Source organism: Canis lupus, chromosome 16 (assembly GCF_048164855.1).
Source record: "Canis lupus baileyi chromosome 16, mCanLup2.hap1, whole genome shotgun sequence".
Taxonomy (NCBI): domain Eukaryota; kingdom Metazoa; phylum Chordata; class Mammalia; order Carnivora; family Canidae; genus Canis; species Canis lupus.
Window position 1 is genome coordinate 55,883,456 of NC_132853.1, and position 17,830 is coordinate 55,901,285.

At 45.5% G+C, this 17,830-nt stretch overlaps 1 protein-coding gene and 1 long non-coding RNA gene across 2 annotated transcripts in view; one reads left to right on the top strand and one right to left on the bottom strand.

Annotated features, from left to right (window-relative positions):
- Positions 1–3,758: 3,758 nt before the first annotated feature.
- Positions 3,759–17,830, bottom strand: part of GRB2 (growth factor receptor bound protein 2) — a 74,216-nt gene continuing 60,144 nt past the window's right edge. Inside the window, exons 3-6 of the mRNA XM_072781537.1 lie at positions 15,867–15,964; positions 10,271–10,393; positions 7,137–7,305; positions 3,759–5,906 (exon numbers count right to left, since the gene is read on the bottom strand). Of these exons, the coding sequence (XP_072637638.1) occupies positions 5,721–5,906; positions 7,137–7,305; positions 10,271–10,393; positions 15,867–15,964 (576 nt within the window). The 3' untranslated portion in view covers positions 3,759–5,720. The remainder of the gene's footprint in view (positions 5,907–7,136; positions 7,306–10,270; positions 10,394–15,866; positions 15,965–17,830) is intronic.
- Positions 9,971–17,830, top strand: part of LOC140607136 (uncharacterized) — a 47,865-nt gene continuing 40,005 nt past the window's right edge. The window contains exon 1 of the long non-coding RNA XR_012009279.1: positions 9,971–10,463. This is a non-coding gene — a long non-coding RNA (uncharacterized lncRNA). The remainder of the gene's footprint in view (positions 10,464–17,830) is intronic.

Consider the following 17,830-nt stretch of genomic DNA (forward strand, 5'->3'; position numbering starts at 1 on the left):
TCGGCCTCATCAGCCTCATCCAGGCGATCTTGATTTGTTCTGGGCACCCGTGCCGTCAGGTCTTCCTCAACTCCTGCTTCCTCGTGCCACTCACCTACAAGACCAGAGGAACCCTTCGTGTCCACAGCGAGATGGGCGTCACTTGGTCTGTGTTGGAAGCCCAGCAAGCCTACCTGGAGTCCTTCCTCCTCGTGGGAGGCTGCTCAGGTTCCTTTATAGCAGCGTCCAGACACCACGCTTTACTCGCTTTACTCGCTTCCAGCCCACACCTCTCCTAACCCTGCACCTCCTGCTGGGTGGGGGCGGAGTCTACTTGTCCCACCCCAGGCGACCTCCCCCAGGACCTGGCTCAAGTCCCATCTGCTCCACTCCCCACACCTGACATTGGATGTAGAGATTTCTTAAAAATAAAATCTTTAGGGACGCCTAGGTGGCTCAGGGTGTGATCCTGGAGACCCGGGATTGAGTCCCACATTGGGCTCCCTGCATGGGGCCTGCTTCTCTCTCTGCCTGTGTGTCTCTGCCTCTCTCATGAATAAATAAAAAAATCTTAAAAAAAAAAAAAGTTGGGATCCCTGGGTGGCACAGCGGTTTGGCGCCTGCCTTTGGCCCAGGGCACGATCCTGGAGACCCGGGATCGAATCCCACGTCGGGCTCCCGGTGCATGGATCCTGCTTCTTCCTCTGCCTATGTCTCTGCCTCTCTCTCTCTCTGTGACTATCATAAATAAATAAATAAATAATTTTAAAAAAAGTTAAAAAAAAATCTTTACAGGTGGAGCACCTGGGTGGCTCAGTTGGTTAAATGCCTGATTCTTTTTTTTAAAGATTTTATTTATTTTTATTCATGAGAGACAGAGAGAGAGAGAGAGAGGCAGAGACATAGGCAGAGGGAGAAGCAGGCTCCATGCAGTGAGCCCGATGCGGGACTTGATCCCAGGACTCCGAGATCACGCCCCGAGCCGAAGGCAGACGCTCAACCGCTGAGCCACCCAGGTGTCCCATAAGTGCCTGATTCTTGATTTCAGCCCAGGTCATGATCTCAGGGCCCTGGGATCAAGCCCTGTAACGGGCTCCCGCTGCAGCAGAGTCTGCTTGTCTCCCTCTCTGTCCCTCCCCCTGCTCTAAAATAAATAAGTCAATCTTAAAAAATCTTGGGGAGCCTAGGTGGCTGTCAGTTGAGCATCTGACTCTTGGTTTTGGTTCGGGTCACAGTTTCACAGTGGTGGGAATGAATCCCAAGTTGAGCCCTGTGCTAAGTGTGGAGTTTGCTTCAGATTCTCTCTCCCTCTCCTTCTGCTACTCTACTCGCTCTCTAAAATACATAAAATCTTTAGGGGTGCCTGGGTGGCTCAGTTGGTTAGGTGACCATCTCTTGATTTCGGCTCAAGTCATGTGATCAAGCCAGCAATGGGCTCCACACTGGGCATGGAGCCTGCTTAAGTCTCTCTCCCTCTCTCTGCCCCACCTGCAGCCACCCCCCATGCATGCCCTTCCTTTCTCTTTAAAGGAAAAAAAAAGGGGGATCCCTGGGTGGCTCAACGGTTTAGCACCTGCCTTTGGCCCAGGGTGTGATCTTGGGAGTCCCAGTTCCCATGCATCAGGTTCCCTGCATGGAGCCTTCTTCTCCCTCTGCCTGTGTCTCTGCCTCTCTGTGTGTCTCTCATGAAAAATAAACAAAACCTTAAAAAAAAAAAAGGAAAAAAAAAAACCTTAAAATTCCCAGGTCTCATAAAAAAAACAAAACAACAACCCAAAACCTAATGACATCAGTTTTAGATGTTTTTTTAATTTTTTTTAGTTTTAGATGTTTTAAAAGTAGTGTTTGGAATGCTTTCAGTAGCAAGTGGGTTAGTCAACAGCACTACCATCTAGTACTTACATATCCGTCCTGTTGGCACACAGAATTGTTCTTCTTCCTTAACAGCGATGAATAGCCTAAGATATAGTGGTAATTCAGGACTTTGATGCGATCCATCTTGGTAGTAAGCACATGATTCGCTAGCCTCAGGACTCTGGCTGGAGTGAGGAGCCCCCAGGACTAAGTTTAAGAATCCTCTGATGAGGGATGCCTGGGTGGCTCAGCGGTTGAGCGTTGCCTTCGGCTCAGGATATGAGCCCAGGGTCCCAGGATCGAGTCCCATAGCGGGCTGCCTTGAGGAGCCGGCTTCTCCCTCTGCCTATATCTGCCTCTCTCATGAATGAATAAATACAATCTAAAAAAACAAAAGAATCCTCCAATGAACACACACACACCAAGAACACATACAGGATCTCTTTGTTCTTCAATGTAAAACAGGGCTCAGACCTGGAGAATTTTATTTCATGGAAATACACTCTTAGGAATGAAAGTATTTCCGAGGTGCCCAGATACATTGCCACTTTCATTTTTCCTAGTTATCCAGGCACATTGGTAAAGCAGTTCAGCCTGAAGATCACCTGCTGCAAGCAGGTCAAGGGGACAAGTCAAGGAAAGGCAGACCACTTGTACCCCCTGCCTTATCTCTTTCCAACATGCCATGCGTTTGTGCCCTCAAGCACCTTGGAGTACCTGAAGGTGGGGTCTGGTGCTGTAGACTGCCTTGAAGCTCTTGGTAGGAGCTGTCACCACCTTCCCCTCTATACTCATGTTTGAAGGAGTCTGTTCCAAACTCCCCGGTCAGTGAGCCAGGCACATGCAAGCTCCAGCCAGTGCAGGGCCACCAAGGTGAACACATTGCGAGGGCACTTCAAGGCCGCTTGCCCACCTCTTAGTCATCAACTGCAGATGGGCTCTGACAGTGGAGTCTTCCCCAAGATGCTCCCACTCAGATGCTTTCCCAGGAATTTCAGATCCATGGTGGAAGGAGATATAATCACCAAGAAGCCTGTGACCAACTGTGCAAAAGTATCAACATTCCCATTAAGGGTGATGCTATTCTGAGGTCATTAGTCAAACAGCAGAAAGTCTCATTGACCATCTTTGCCTTAAGTGTACACTCAAATGGCCCCATTTTGAAAACATCTGCTCAGCTTCAGAGTAGCTAGCACAGGGGGGTGTCTGTGAGACTGATGGCATCCTGCAGGGCAGTGCTGACAAGTTCCTACTCACAGAGGTCTCTGCAGAAATGCAAGAATTGGAAAACTATAGCCCAAATGGGGCAGCCGCAAATGTGGTAGTAGGCTGAACTCTAAGAACTGGACCAAGAATCTAAGTAGAAATTCCTTGGGTTAAGTTTCTGTTCACGCTTTCCCTAAACACTCCTTGTTCTGGTCTATGCCAGGCAGTATGCTGTGGTTAGGCCTGGCCTCACCTGCAGCAGCCAGCTGAGCAGACAAACATGCTTTAGCTACTGGGCACATGGAGATTGCTTCAACACAGACCATCCTGCACTTCTGTCCTTTATTTAACAGGAGGGGATGAGGACTGGGCAAGTGCTGGGTCTAGACCAGAGTTTCCAAAGTGTGGTCCATAGTTTGTCAGAAACACCAGGCATGCCTGTCGGTGCTCTCAGCCACCATCTGGCAGCACCTGTGGGTGGTGGCTGGGCATCTATGGTGACCAAGCTCCCACGGATTCTGATGAGCAGCTGAGTGTGGGCATCACGACTCCAGGGGCCCAGCAAGGTCCACATGCTTCCCCAACAAGCTAGGGGGGTGGGAAAAGATGACACAGGAGTCCCCCGACACCGACGAGCTTTTAGGTTTTTATTTTAAGTAAGGTGGTGGTGGTGGTGGTGGGCGGGGGGGGGGGGGATAAAAAAGAGAAGAGATACAGAGTGAAGAATTCATTGTATGTTTATTATTCACAGTTAATCACTACCTACCAAATGCTATCCGCAGAGTTAAAGGATTAAGTACATAGGTCTTTTTATTTAAACACTGATTTTTTTTTAAATATATACACACAAAACTTAGTTTAGCAAGGCTTCATGATATACACCAATTCCAAAATAAAACAATCAAATGGTCCAGGTGTAGAATGCCAGAGATTCCTTTTATCATCATTGAGGAAAGAAGCTACCAGAAAGGGAGCGGGGGGGGGGCAGATGCTCTGTCCAGAAGAGCAGCTGCCTCCGGGGCCTTTGAGTACTCCAGGCTGAGTCCGGCTCCATAACCAGAGTCCAGGGGAGACTCCAACCGACCACTTCAGAACCCAAAGGCTGTCACCAACTCCTGGGCAGCCCCGTTTCTGTTGCGGGCAGGGGATTGGGTGGAGAAAGTTCACAGGCACATCACTATGAGGGACAAGCAGCTGACAGGGCGGACAGAGAGAGCTCTGCAATGTCCTCGGCCTTCCTACATTTCCCACTTGTTCTTCCCCAACTGTTTCTGCTTCACGGACACATTTCCTTGGGGGGAAGGGTGAAGCAGCTAGAAACACAGCCCACTGGGAACAGAGACACGGAAACCCAGCTGCTTCTTGAATGCTGCCCTAGTGCTCACCTGGGCAGGTCAGGCAGGCGACACAAGATGAAAGCCGTGGACAGATACCTCTAACTTTCAGAGCAAGAAAAACGAAAGCTCTCATTTTCCACCCCAGTGTTGGAACACAGTATAACCTGATACAGTCACAGAGCGACAGTCTAAATTCCTTGGGTTTTCCTGTTTGAAACTTGCTGGCTCCAGGGATTTTTTCTCTGGGGGCCTCTGGAGCTGAGGAGGGGCAGACAACAGCTGGGATCACAAGGTCAAGGACTCTGACCACCCCCCTGCAGCCAGATCCAGTTCAAGGTGGGAAGAGCTGGAACTTCTCCTTCCTCCCCAGCAGCTGGGGACTCTGCACCCCTGGGGCAGCCACAGCAGACTCCAGAGGGCTGACAAATATTAAAGCTGAACCTTAAAGACTCGTGGCTGAGAAGAGGCGGACTGCCCGCACCCTCCACCTGTGCCTGTAGCAGCCGCTCCTCTGCCCGGAGCCCGGCTCCCCCCACCCCCAGAGAGGACTATTTACACAGAGCAGGAGACAAACTGGCTGGAAAGCTCTGGACTGTCTTTAACTTATTTTAAAACAAATAAAAAAAACACCACTCATAAGCAACTCTTGAAATAAGGAAAAAGGCACTATGAAAAATCAACATGCTCAATAATACCATTTGGAAAGGAAAACAATGTAGAAAAGAGACAAAGGTTTTTAGTTCGACTTTTCTCAGGAAGCCATGAGGGGTAACAGTCCTTCCTCTTGCCCCCGCTCCACTTCCAGCTTTGTCACAAGATGCCTGCGGCTGGGGGCTGCCCCCCGCCACGCCTGGCAGACACTGACCAGTGAGGGCCGCGGCCCAGCCGCCCTCTCCTCTGTGTGCACGAGGAACACAGCCACGGCTGTCCTTCCTTCAGTCACTCCAACTACAACAGACATTTTGCATAGAGAAAATACCAGCCCGCTTGGTTTCTTTTCTTTTATTATTGGCATCAGCTAGGACTATATGTGGCATTAGACGTCATGCACTGATGGACAGAAGAGGAGAGGGATGAAAAAGAGGACAAAGGAGAAACAGGAGCAGCGGTGAAAATTTGTAATAAAAACTCTTTTCTTAATTTATAGGTAAGTTTTGGCATTTTTATATCCAACGCCCCCCCCCACCCCCCCAAAGTTCCAACCAAAGTGAGAGGGTCACCAGGTGACCCAGCCAGGTGTTCTGAGCTCCCCTCATGGGCTGCTGTTAAGGCAGCTCAGGGGTTTAATTCTTTTGTATGTGTTTTAAATTTTTCACTTTCTTTAAATAATCTCTTCTTTGATTCTTAGACGTTCCGGTTCACAGGGGTGACGTAATTGCGGGGAAACATGCCGGTTTGCCCATGGCAGGCCCCTTTCCACCAGTTGGGGTCTGAGTTATCCATGACGTGGATAAAGTCTCCCCGACGGAATCCCAGCTCTCCATCCTCCTGGGGATCAAAGTCAAAGAGGGCCTGGACGTACGTCGGTTGCTGTAGAAGACAGGCAGGGAAAGAACACCCGCTAGGTCTCTGCTCATGGGCAGCCCCTGCCAGGTAGGACCCGGCTCCACAGACATGTGCTGTCTCCTTCATGTTTCCCGAGATAACCTCCCACTTCTCCTCCAACTCCGTTTATCCTTACAGGTCCTAAGTCTACTCTACGTGGGTGCAGTGTACTTTCACCATGGCTCACAACACGCTAGAACATGCTAGGGCACAGCCCTCCACGGCAGCCCGTGAGCTGCTACCCCATAGAAAACCTGGGAACCAGTAGTCAGGCTCTGGTTTACAACTCTAAGCCTTTGAAAAGGCTTTAGTTCCCATCGGTGTATCGCTTATAAAGTCCTTAAGGTTTCACAGAGTCAAAAGGCCAAGAGCTTGACTAAAATAAGGTGGAGCGCCCCATAACACAGGACTGGGGCTTTGGCCACAGGAATACAGGAGTGAGTGTGGACTCCACTCCCTCACAACAGGGTTTTCCTCCTCACTTGCTTCCAGGGAAACAATACTGCAGAGGGTTAAAGATGTTCTACAGAGACATAGGTGGTAACTGGCAACACACCGCCAGGAAAGGCAGCCTCTGGGAAAAGGCCAAACCATTTTGTTTCAAACTACACATCTCTGGGATCCCTGGGTGGCGCAGCGGTTTGGCGCCTGCCTTTGGCCCAGGGCGCGATCCTGGAGACCCGGGATCGAATCCCACGTCGGGCTCCCGGTGCATGGAGCCTGCTTCTCCCTCTGCCTGTGTCTCTGCCTCATTCTCTCTCTCTCTCTGTGACTATCACAAATAAATAAAAATTAAAAAAAAAAAAAAAAAAAAAGAAAAAAAAAAGAAAATTCTTTAAAAAAAAAAAAAAAAAAAAAAAAAAAAAAAACTACACATCTCTGACACAAACTAAAGATACTATTTTGGGGCAGCCTGGGTGGCTCAGTGGTTTAGCACCACCTTCGGCCCAGGGCGTGATCCTGGAGTCCCAGGATCGAGTCCCACATCAGGCTCCCTGCATAGAGCCTACCTCTCCCTCTGCCTGTGTCTCTGCCTCTCTCTGTGTCTCTCAGGAATAAATAAATAAAATATTTTTTAAAAATTAAAAAAATAATAAAGGTACTATTTTGAATGTTGGGTGCAGAAGCCCCAGAAAAAATCCTTTGAGAGGGTACCTGCCTATCTGAGGAGCTATTCTTAATTGCTAAAACTGATCCCAATCTTATGAGGCTTACCTGTGGCACCTGTTCTATGTCCCGGAGGAATATCTGCTGGTTTCTGGAGACAGATGTAGATCTGTGATAATCGACCAGCTCGTTCAGAGAATTGAATTTCACCACCCAGAGGAAATACTTCCCGGCTCCATCTCGGAGCACCTTGAAGTGCTGCACATCATTTCCAAACCTGGAGGGGCAGAGAACACCCACGAGAACAGGTCAGAGGGCTCCGTCCTGGCTATCTGGGGGCCAGGTGCTCCTCACATCAAGGAGGCATCTTCTGAGAACTAGAGTTCTGGCAACACTTCTCACGGCCTGAGGGGCCCAGACTGCAGCACAACACGATCCCCTGGCTGCAAAGTCAGGACGCTGAGTGCCCTTGAGATCCCGCCAGGGGACTGATGATGACCAGTGACGACGGGAAGAATCCTTGCCATATAGGAAAACCTTGTCCATCAGGTTAATTCTGAAGATGTTCGTAAGATAAAAAAAGAATATCCTAACCTATGGGCATGACTCCAAGTGCCCTGCGCTGTACCAAATCAAACAGCCCTATTCAAGGAAAAGTGTGACTTCATTAACTTTTCAAGCAAAAAAAGCATTAAAACTTTACAGGACATTTAAAGATGACAACAGGTGGGGTAGGAAAGTGAGAGAGGAGGGACTGGACATACTTTCAACAACTCTCCTGTAATTGGGAAGTGTAGATTATGTTTTCCATTTAGGAATCTTAGTTCTACTCACAGGTGAAAGGTCTCAGAACAGAATGCAGTAGGAAAATAAATATAAGAGGCCGAGGCACTGGGTGCCCAAAGATGTTTCTCGATCACCTGGTAACATGCTTCCTCTTATATTGCCCTGCAGAAGCAGGCGTACAACTGGGTGCTGACCAGCCCCTGGGGAACAGTGTTATGTGGCTGCTATACCAGCCCAGTGAGGCTTTGCCTGTCCTGCTCACTGCTGTGTCCACAGGACAGACACCAGGGCTCAGCCCTCAAACAGTACTCTAGGAAGATCTATAAATGAAGGACACAGTCTTTCCTCTCCTTCAGTCTTAAAGGGAAAAGGAAATTAAAAACAACCCAGCAGGTGGCAGCGCTGGGCTTCAAGTAGGAGATCCCAGGCATCCAGGACCGGTATATAGCTTTTCCTGAGAATCTGCGTGTGGTGAGGAAGGAGGGCACATTCCCCAGAAGCTTATGCCCTCTGGTGCAATGCAAATGGTTTGGTTCTTATAAGGTGTACTGGGTCCCAGACAGTGACCTGTTAACGACCACCACGCTGTTTTTCAACACTGACTCCCATCTTGAAATGAGAGAAACCTTCTAAAGACTGTAGAGATTCTTGAACCTCCTTTGAGAAAGTGTTTGTGTTGTTAAAGACAGTAATGACATCTGTTTCAAATTTTATTTCTGGAACAATAATTGCACGGATTCTTTAAAGTTTTTATTTGATAAAATGGAATGGTTTGGGAGCTTGCCAGCAGCTACTGTATGAGCATGTGCAGTGATTAGTGATAATCAAGGCCTCCACTGCACACTACCTGCCAAGGTGGCTTTGGCCACTACTCAACCTGTGAGTTAACTACTTGTACTACTCATACTGTATAGAGTATAGAGTATATACTGTATAGAGTACTGTATAGACAGTACTCTATACTGTCCTCTACTCAGGTCAGTATAAAATGTAAGGATAACAGATGACAAAAGACAAATTAGCAAGAAGCATTAAGATAGTAATTCCACCTCAAGATACTCCTTCCCTAGATCCTCACTCACATGTGTTTATAATTGAGTGCATCAGAAGGCCGCTGTTGCTGTGCGTGCTGGGAAGGGGGGTTGCTGGGGATAACCACTGTACCTGCCACACAGTTTTGCTGTGAACCTGCAACTACTGTAAAAAAATGAAGTCTATTAAAAAAAAAAAAGAAGTCATTGTTAAAAGAGGAAAACTCTGAAAATAATTAGATCCAGTTTGACTTTTTCATGCTGGGACTAAAAAACTCACTTATACAGGACATGTATCTGTGTGGTGTTGTGAATATGGCCTGAAGCCACCTCCCACACCTTCACAGAGGGGAAAAAACCCCACAAAAACAAAAATTAAGTTTAAATCTACATTTCAAAAACACTATACTAAAAAAAACAAAACAAAAAACAAACAAAAAAACAAACCGAAAAACAAAAACACTATACTGGTCCTAAAATGAAACAAGATATTCAGTTAATTTTGGACACTGAAAAACCTTTACATTGTGTGTAAATGGCAAACTCTCTTATGGTCTTCATTGAAAAATAACGTAATCTATAGTAGCAGTGATCTAAGACCCAACCCCTGCAAGTTTTTATTTAAATTCTAGTTAGTTAACATATAATCTTAGTTTTATAGGGGAGGAATTTAGTGATTCATAACTTATATATAACACCCAGTAATCTGAGTTTTTAACCTAATCATGCTGTCATAGGAGTGATTTGTAAGATTTTCAGGGGAGGGGTTCCTCTGATAATATATTAACTAGAAAGGCCTTGACAATTTGATTAAAAATACTTATTTCAGAGATGGGAAGTAATTTGCATGAAATCCTCAAAGCTCCAACTTATGTTCTCAATGATTCCTAGGGTGGTAAAGCTCCCAGTCTTTCCTATTCCTTGCTTACCAGCTCCCTTTCACATTTAAATTTACCACTGGGGAAAGCAAAACACCCTCAAACCCTTGTGATAACCTTTAAAAGTTGAAGTAAGAGGCCTAGGATGGTGTTGGTGGATTTATGCCAGACATCTGTACAAGAGAGCCAGCTGCAAGGGTGAGCAGTCACGCCACCAGAGTGAGATCCCACAGAGGGCAAACGAGCAAAGAGCTGTGTGCAAGGCAAAGGGCACAGCAGAGAGTGGGGATTAGGGAAAACATGCTGCTACTCACCAACTGAAGGCTGTTTCCACACAGGAATCTAAACTCAGTACTGGCAGAACTAATTTTTGAGGAGTCAGGAATTACTATTTTAATGTAAACTATGCTGCTTTATAAAATACAGTTTAGGCTAACCCTCTACCAGTTGGCAATCTTTGGTGTGTGTAGCCAGACACCTGGCCTGTGGCTTCACGTTTCAGATGAGGAGGGAGAGGACTCCAGGGACCAGAACGGGAAGCACTTACTTGACAGAGAGGGAGAAGTCCCCGGGGGCACTCTCACTCTCTCGGATGAGAAAGGCCCCGTCATGCCGCTGTTTGCTAAGCATTTCTTCTGCCTTGGCTCTGGGGATTTTGCCAAAAAACCACCTAAGGAAGGAAGACAAGCCAGTCAACATCTGCTTCCCCACAAAGAGACGGGATATCCAGCCTCCGAAATGTGAGTAACAGAACACTCCTTGCCAAAGGAAGGGGCCTCCTGCTTCACCCTCCAGTGTCAACATGCCCTACAAAGCCATTCAGTCAGCTTCTCCCTCGAGACACAGACCATCTCCCTTCAAATGACATTACCCTACCCTACTCTCCCCAGAAAGTGACTCACAAGGCATGATCATGGGCCACTCTTCCTAAAGAGGAAGACAAAGATGGGCCTCCTAGGTCAAAGCCCACCGCGCACCCTACTGACTCATCAGCAGGGCACTGGGGAAAGCCCAGGTCTATCAATATAAAGCACCGGAAGAATCACAGAAGGAGGGACAGGCCTCTTCTTGCAGCCATTTGACGAGGTCAAACCTTTGGCTACAGTGGGATTAAGGGAAATGGAGGTAGGAAACTGGAAGGCCCAGAAACTGGAGACAGGGCTACTTCTTGTAACAGCCCAAGGCAAAGAGGTTCGGCTAGGAGAGCAGCCTCTACCTACTATCACAGAGGCTGGGACTCCTCTCGATGCCTTTCTGAAACAGAAAGATGTGAGCTGCTAGGAAGATCCTATCGGAAGCTGCCATTAATTGGATTAATCTTTAAACATCCCTAAATCTACCTTCTTGTGTCTTTCTCACGTTGAGTACTACAATGCTAGGCTGCTGAGTAGCTGCCAGGATCTAGCTTCTAGCTTCTACAAATAACTCACTGGTAAGCCCTCCAGTGCCTGGAAGTCAGGCCACACGAGAGAAATTACATATTAATACAACAGAGTCATCTCCAACTATGAAAGGACAGCTGACTCTTCTAAAACCATTTAACTATTTTCTATTTTAAACTCTAGTGCTTTCAAGCTTGTGATGGACTTGCAGGCAGTAGGGATCAGTCTGGGGTGGGGTAAAGTCAGCCACCCTCTCTTCCTCTTAAGCCCCAAGATTTTCCCACCAAGCATGTATTTTCCTTTCTTTTCCCCTAGTTTAAAGTAATGAATATGAATTTTAAAAAATAGCCTACATGTTTGTGAAGTAAAAATAAAAAGCAAGACTTCCCTTAAACTCCCCAGAGGCAGCAAGTGTTGGCAGTTCTGCGCTCTGATTTTAGGCCTCTGCTTCTGATGTACACATACAGAGATGCGGCTGTAGGGTCTTCTAGCCTCCAGCTTAAGATGAACTCAATTTTATTTTCAATGAGTAAAGATAAACTGAAGTGAAATAAAGTATTCTAAATTGGAATTTTTACAAAGTAAACACATCCCTTACAAGCACCTAGAGTGAAAAATAGAAAATTAGCTGGAGACCATTTTATTAAAGACTTCTTTTGTATCTGCTTCCATTTTTATTAAATTCTGTCCTGGGACGCCTGGGTGGCTCAGCAGTTTGGCACCTGCCTTTGGCCCAGGGTGTGATCCTGGAGACCTGGGATTGAGTCCCACATCGGGTGCCTCTCTCTCTGTATCTATCTCTCATGAATAAATAGTTTTTTTTAAAATTATGTCCCTCTTTCTCTTGAGGATATTCTACAACATAAGGGGTATCACGCCATCTGAAGAATAGCGAGTGCTCTCACTTAAGACATTTTTTTAAATTTTTAAATTTTTAAAAAAATATTTTATTTATTTATTCATGAGAGACACAGAGAGAGGCAGAGACACAGGCAGAGAGAGAAACAGGCTCCATGCAGGGAGCCCGATGTGGGACTCGATCCCGGGACTCCAGAACCACACCCTGGGCCAAAGGCAGGCACTAAACCGCTTGAGCCATCCAGGGATCCCAAGACATTTTAAATAGTGATACTCAGGTGTAACTACATGGTTAAGGTCAAAATTTTTAAAATCTTTGAAAGATGGGTTTGTACTACAACACAAATAGCAAAGGAAAAAGCTAGTGGAGGAGGTGGCTCGTTTTCCATTTTAAATCTTCACTACATTCCACAGGCTCCCATCCATATGCACTCAGTGTGAAAAGCACATATCTGGACCTATCCCCAGTACGCCCAACAATCTGTGTTGCAACACTAGCCAACAATCGTTTCCTAGTTTGTGTTTAACTGGTTACCTCGAAAGCTGTATTAGGTTGTACTCCACTGGAGACTTCCCTCTTCCTAACAAAAACTAAAGATAGGGGGAGAGGAAGGATTGAGGAGAGAGGGAAGGGGGGCTTAGTGCTCTGTACTCTCTCACCACTATGGGAGGGACACGGATGCTGTACTTATGGATGTCCAGTCACAGAGCAGTCCCGGAACATGATGTGTGCTGCAAGGCCAACCACTGCACAGGCCCATGGCCATGGTCTTTTCAGCAATACGGTTTCCTGTTTCAGAGCTTGCAGCAGAGGAACACTCCCTGCCTTTCAGCTAGACTCTGCAAAAACCACCACCATGGAGGCTGTCCTCCTGGATGTTTCCCAATCAATTACTATTCCAGAGTTCTTTAGAGTAGATCTTTTAAAAGCACTAGGCAGGAGAAGGAGTTTTCTTAAGGGCTAACTCAGCAATTGGGCTACTGGGGCAGAAACTCTGCTTTCCGGGGACAGAGGCCTTTCCTGTGTTTTCTCAAGGTGGATTCGAAAGGCTTGTGTCACTTCAAACAATCTGAAGGAAAACAAAGGTTTAGAGCCACTGGCATTTTACTGAATATAGAAATTATAGTATTATGTTCTAAATTCTCTTTCAGCCTAGAAATATGAAAATGAAAAGGAAACTGAAGCTGATTTTCCTTTTTTAAAATATTTTATTTACTTTTTCATGAGAGAGACAGACACAGGCAGAGGGAAAAGCAGGCTCCATGTAGGGAGCCCAAAGTGGGACTCGATCCCGGGACCTCAGGATCACGCCCTGGGCTGAAAGCAAGCACCAAACTGCTGAGCCACCCAGGCGTTCCCTAAAGCTGATTTTCCTATCACTGGATCAAGTACAGAAGCCAGGCAACTATGGCCCTCAGCCCAAATATGCCCAGTTTTTGTATGGCCCACAATCCAAGACTTGTACAAATTTTTAAAGGGTTATTTTAAGGGGGATCCCTGGGTGGCTCAGCGGTTTCGCGCCTGCCTTTGGCCCAGGGCACGATCCTGGAGTCCCGGGATCGAGTCCCGCGTCGGGCTCCTGGCATGGAGCCTGCTTCTCCCTTTGCCTGTCTCTCTATCATAAAATAAAAATAAATCTTAAAAAAAAAAATAAAGGGTTATTTTAAAAACTTCAAAAGAGTATGTGAAATGACAGAGATTGCATATGGTCCTCAAAGTCTAAAATATTTATTATCTGGTCCTTTACACAGTTTAGCCAACCCTTGATGTACTCTGAGGACAGACTGATGGAATAGATGTATATAGAATATCTGGCGTCACTCCCACTCTAAGTATCCACTATTCAACTGCTTCTCTCCCATGGAGTACATTCAATGATGCTGTCTGTGAAAAGCCCATACAGCCCCCAAAGCAAACATGGACACTAAATGACCACATGAATGCAAAGCTGTGCTTAGTATACTTCCCAGGACATCTGTACTAGTCTTGGTTCATCTTTTGGAGTTTCTTGGTTATCACCATGTGTGCCTACATTTTAGTAACCTGGGCATGGTTGTGTGTAAACTCCAAAACTAATGTTACAGGGACTTTAAATGAGGGGCATTATCAATCCACTGATAGGGGTCTAGGAACTTCTGCCACATACACCTTTTAAGATTCTTTTATGCCTACTCTATTTTTATTATTTTTTTAAGATTTTATTTATTTATTCATGAGAGAGAGGCAGAGACACAGGCAGAGGGAGAAGCAGGCTCCATGCAGGAAGCCCAAAGTGGGACTCGATCCCGGGACTGGGATCAACTGCTGAGCCACCCAGGCATCCCTTACGCCTACTTTAAAAAAAAAAGAAAAAGACTAGCATTTCACTGACATTTAATTGCCAGTGACTCCTATATTACTCTGTGGTTTTCTATATTGTCTTTTATAATGAGAATCAGATTCATAAATTACTGTCATTGAAATAAAAATACCAGCAGCTTTCCTAATTTTTAAGACAAAAAGGAATGAACTAGATGATTGAAGGCCCCTTTGAGCTCTGTGTAGGATAAGATGTGGTTAAGATCTCTGTTCTGGTGGCTTGGAGGGGTGATGGGGGATGACAGACACACATGAGAGCAATGACAATGAAGACAGGGACAAATGGGCTGTCACTCAAGGTGGGTCAAGTCATCTAAAGGTCTTATTTATCATTTGTGTTAAATTAAGTAGACAGAATCTACTGCTCCTGTGTCTCAATGGCATTCTACCCTGAGCACTGAGCCTCAGTTCCCCCTGATGTGCAAGGGATGGAAGGACTGCTTCTGAAGGAGAAGCAGGGCCTGCTAAGGGTGGGAGGACAGAGGTCTGTAAGGGCTCCCAAGGTCCAGCCATGTCACCGATCAATAAAAACTGGGTGGAGGAGGGCATGTTCTGAGGGAGGGGGGAAAAAAGTTCATTACTCTCAACAGCCTGGGGTAGATGATTTTGTTTCCTCTGAAGTGGGAACACTAAGCAGTAGGCAAGGATAGGGATTATAATAAGCATTTACTGGGAACCTATTATATTGCCAAGCACTGTGCTCTAGGGATACAAAGATCATTAAGATATAGTCCCACAGGGCAATCAAACATATTGACAAAACCATGTGATAAGTACAGTTTCTAAAACTCAAAAAATGGAGAATTATGAAACAGATCTGGCCTCAAGGGTTTTAGGAAAAACAATCAAGGAACGGTATTTCTGTTGTTTTATTATCTGAGGATCAATGACAGCTATTATTGATCCAAAACATTTATTATTATCATGTAATCGTAGGTAAACTATTTTTTTTAAAGATTTTTATTTATTTATTTATTTATGATAGACAGAGAGAGAGAGAGAGAGAGAGAGAGAGAGAGAGAGGCAGAGACACAGGAGGAGGGAGAAGCAGGCTCCATGCCGGGAGCCTGATGTGGGACTTGATCCCGGGACTCCAGGATTGCGCCCTGGGCCAAAGGCAGGTGCTAAACCACTGAGCCACCCAGGGAGGGATCCCCTCGTAGGTAAACTATTGTTTTAAACGAAACAATTGCTTCATTAAAGATCATCAGCAACCATTATCAATCTAAAACATACGACTGGGCACCTGGATAGCTGAGTCAGTTAAGCATCCAACTCTTGATTTCAGCTCAAGTCATGATCTCAGGGTCCTGAGATCGAGCCCTGCAATGGCCTCTGCGCTGGGCGTGGAGTATTATCATCATATACTACTACTGACATGCAAAATCCACATGCTTTATTAATTCTCTAGGAAGACAGAGTAAAAGGTGTGACAACTATCCGAAGGATCTCAATTTAAAAATACATTATAAAATAAAATAAAAATATTATTTGGAATAAGCAGATGGGTCTGACTCTTGGAAGACCAGTAGAGTTCAACTTACGGATGTGGTTTCATTTCTATGTAATTCTTGGGAATGAAGCCATCTTTCCCGTTGAGCTCTGCCTTGTACCAGTTCTGATCACATTCTTCATTCAAAACCTGAAAAGAAATAAGGGGAGGGGAGAATCAAATAATTTCCTTTTCACACTCTTAAAGCGTTATTTGAAGTATGGTCAGTTACATGGATTCAAGACTTCAAATAACTTCAAACAGCAATAAATCAACTCTTACAGTTAAAATTAAAAAGTAAAATAAACGGTCTCTGAAAATGAGAGTCTGACCCCCTGAGTACCTAGCAGTAACCCCTCAGTAGGAAAGTAGACAGGAGAATGACAGGAAAATAATAGTTTGTGGAAAACAGCAAGCACTGATGCCGGAGAATGAAGGGAGCCCCACAAGGATGAAATAAGCCTGCTCTCTGGGAGAGAGGCAGAACAGAGAGACTTTTAAGACTTCTCTAGAGCTCCTCTGGCCCACCTTCAGAATCACAGGAATCCAATCCTGGGTCAGCCACCAAACAGGTGTGTCAGGCTGCTGTTTACATGCATCATCCACGTGTCCTCATGCACAAAACATATTTTAATGAAAAAGCACGGCAAGTCCTACTCCTCTCACCCTTAAGGCCACAATGTGTTTGAGTTAGGGAATGCTGGAAGGACAACAACCAGCCCAATTCAGGGGGAAGATGCAGAGACCATAAAACTTAAACACTGTATTCTCCAGAATGAAGAGATTCTCTACAAATGTGACATGACCACCCAAGGTTATGAGCTGGTGAATTACACATAGATTTGTAGATCCCCAACTGCTCCTTGTGAGTTACATGGATAGGCTAGGCTCATGATACTGCAGAAGAGTAAAAGGAACAGAACAGGGATAGTATAAAAGCCACCTCTGAATTCTAGATTCTAGGACAGTATTCTGTGATCTACCAAAAAGAAGGGCGTTAGGAAGAATGTGGCCTAGTAATCACCTCCTAGCAAGCATCAGTGCTTGCTGTTTTCCACCTCATTATCCTAAAACAACAACAAACCTGTAGGCTTATTAAGAAGAGTTTTTCAAAATGTCTTTAAAATTCCCCAAAATGGTGCGTTATATATCTTACTCTAAAGATTTCTTGGAAGTCAGAGTAGAGTCAGGCTGACAAGTAACTTAGGCCCATCTGGGCATCAAAACAGAGTAATGTAACCACCTGGAAAAGACCAGTTTTAATTTGTGACCAATAACTTTGCAGAATAGGCTGTGTTATTACATACTAGTTCATACAGCTGCACATACCTATCACCTTTACTAAGATAGAAGCAAGCCCCCTAAAAATATTCCCCCTAATAAAATAATTTATGGGACAACTTGCAGATTTGGCACCAATTTAGAACTATGGTTTTCTGCAGAACAAAAGTATTACTTGGTGTTTAGTATGCTTTTCTCCTCAGGAAGACAGGGAAATATGGAATAAATGCATTTATTTTTAATGCATGTGAATAATTAAAATGTTGGTTCTCTGAAACATTCTAGTATCTAGAATATCATTTTGCCAGAAAGTCAGAATTTTTGGTGCATGCCTCTTAAGTTCTTTACTCCAGAACTTAAGAAGATGACTGGTTCTGCTGTAGGCAAAGCACAAGAGAAAGAGTGATCCTGCCAGTTGGGGCCACTCTGGGAGTCAGGGACCACGTCTTTCCACCCAGCAGCTCCACTCATACAACAGCATGACATGCAAGCCCTGTGGCTCAGATGACTTAACAGATATTTCCAAATTAAGTTTTATCCAGGGCAGCCCCCGTGGCGCAGCGGTTTAGTGCCGCCTGCTGCCTGAGGTATGATCCTGGAGACCCAGGATCGAGTCCCACATCGGGGTCCCTGCATGGAGCCTGCTTCTCCCTCTGCCTGTGTCTCTGCCTCTCTCTCTCTCTGTGTCTCTATGAATAAATAAATAAAATCTTTAAAAAAAAAGTTTTATCCAAA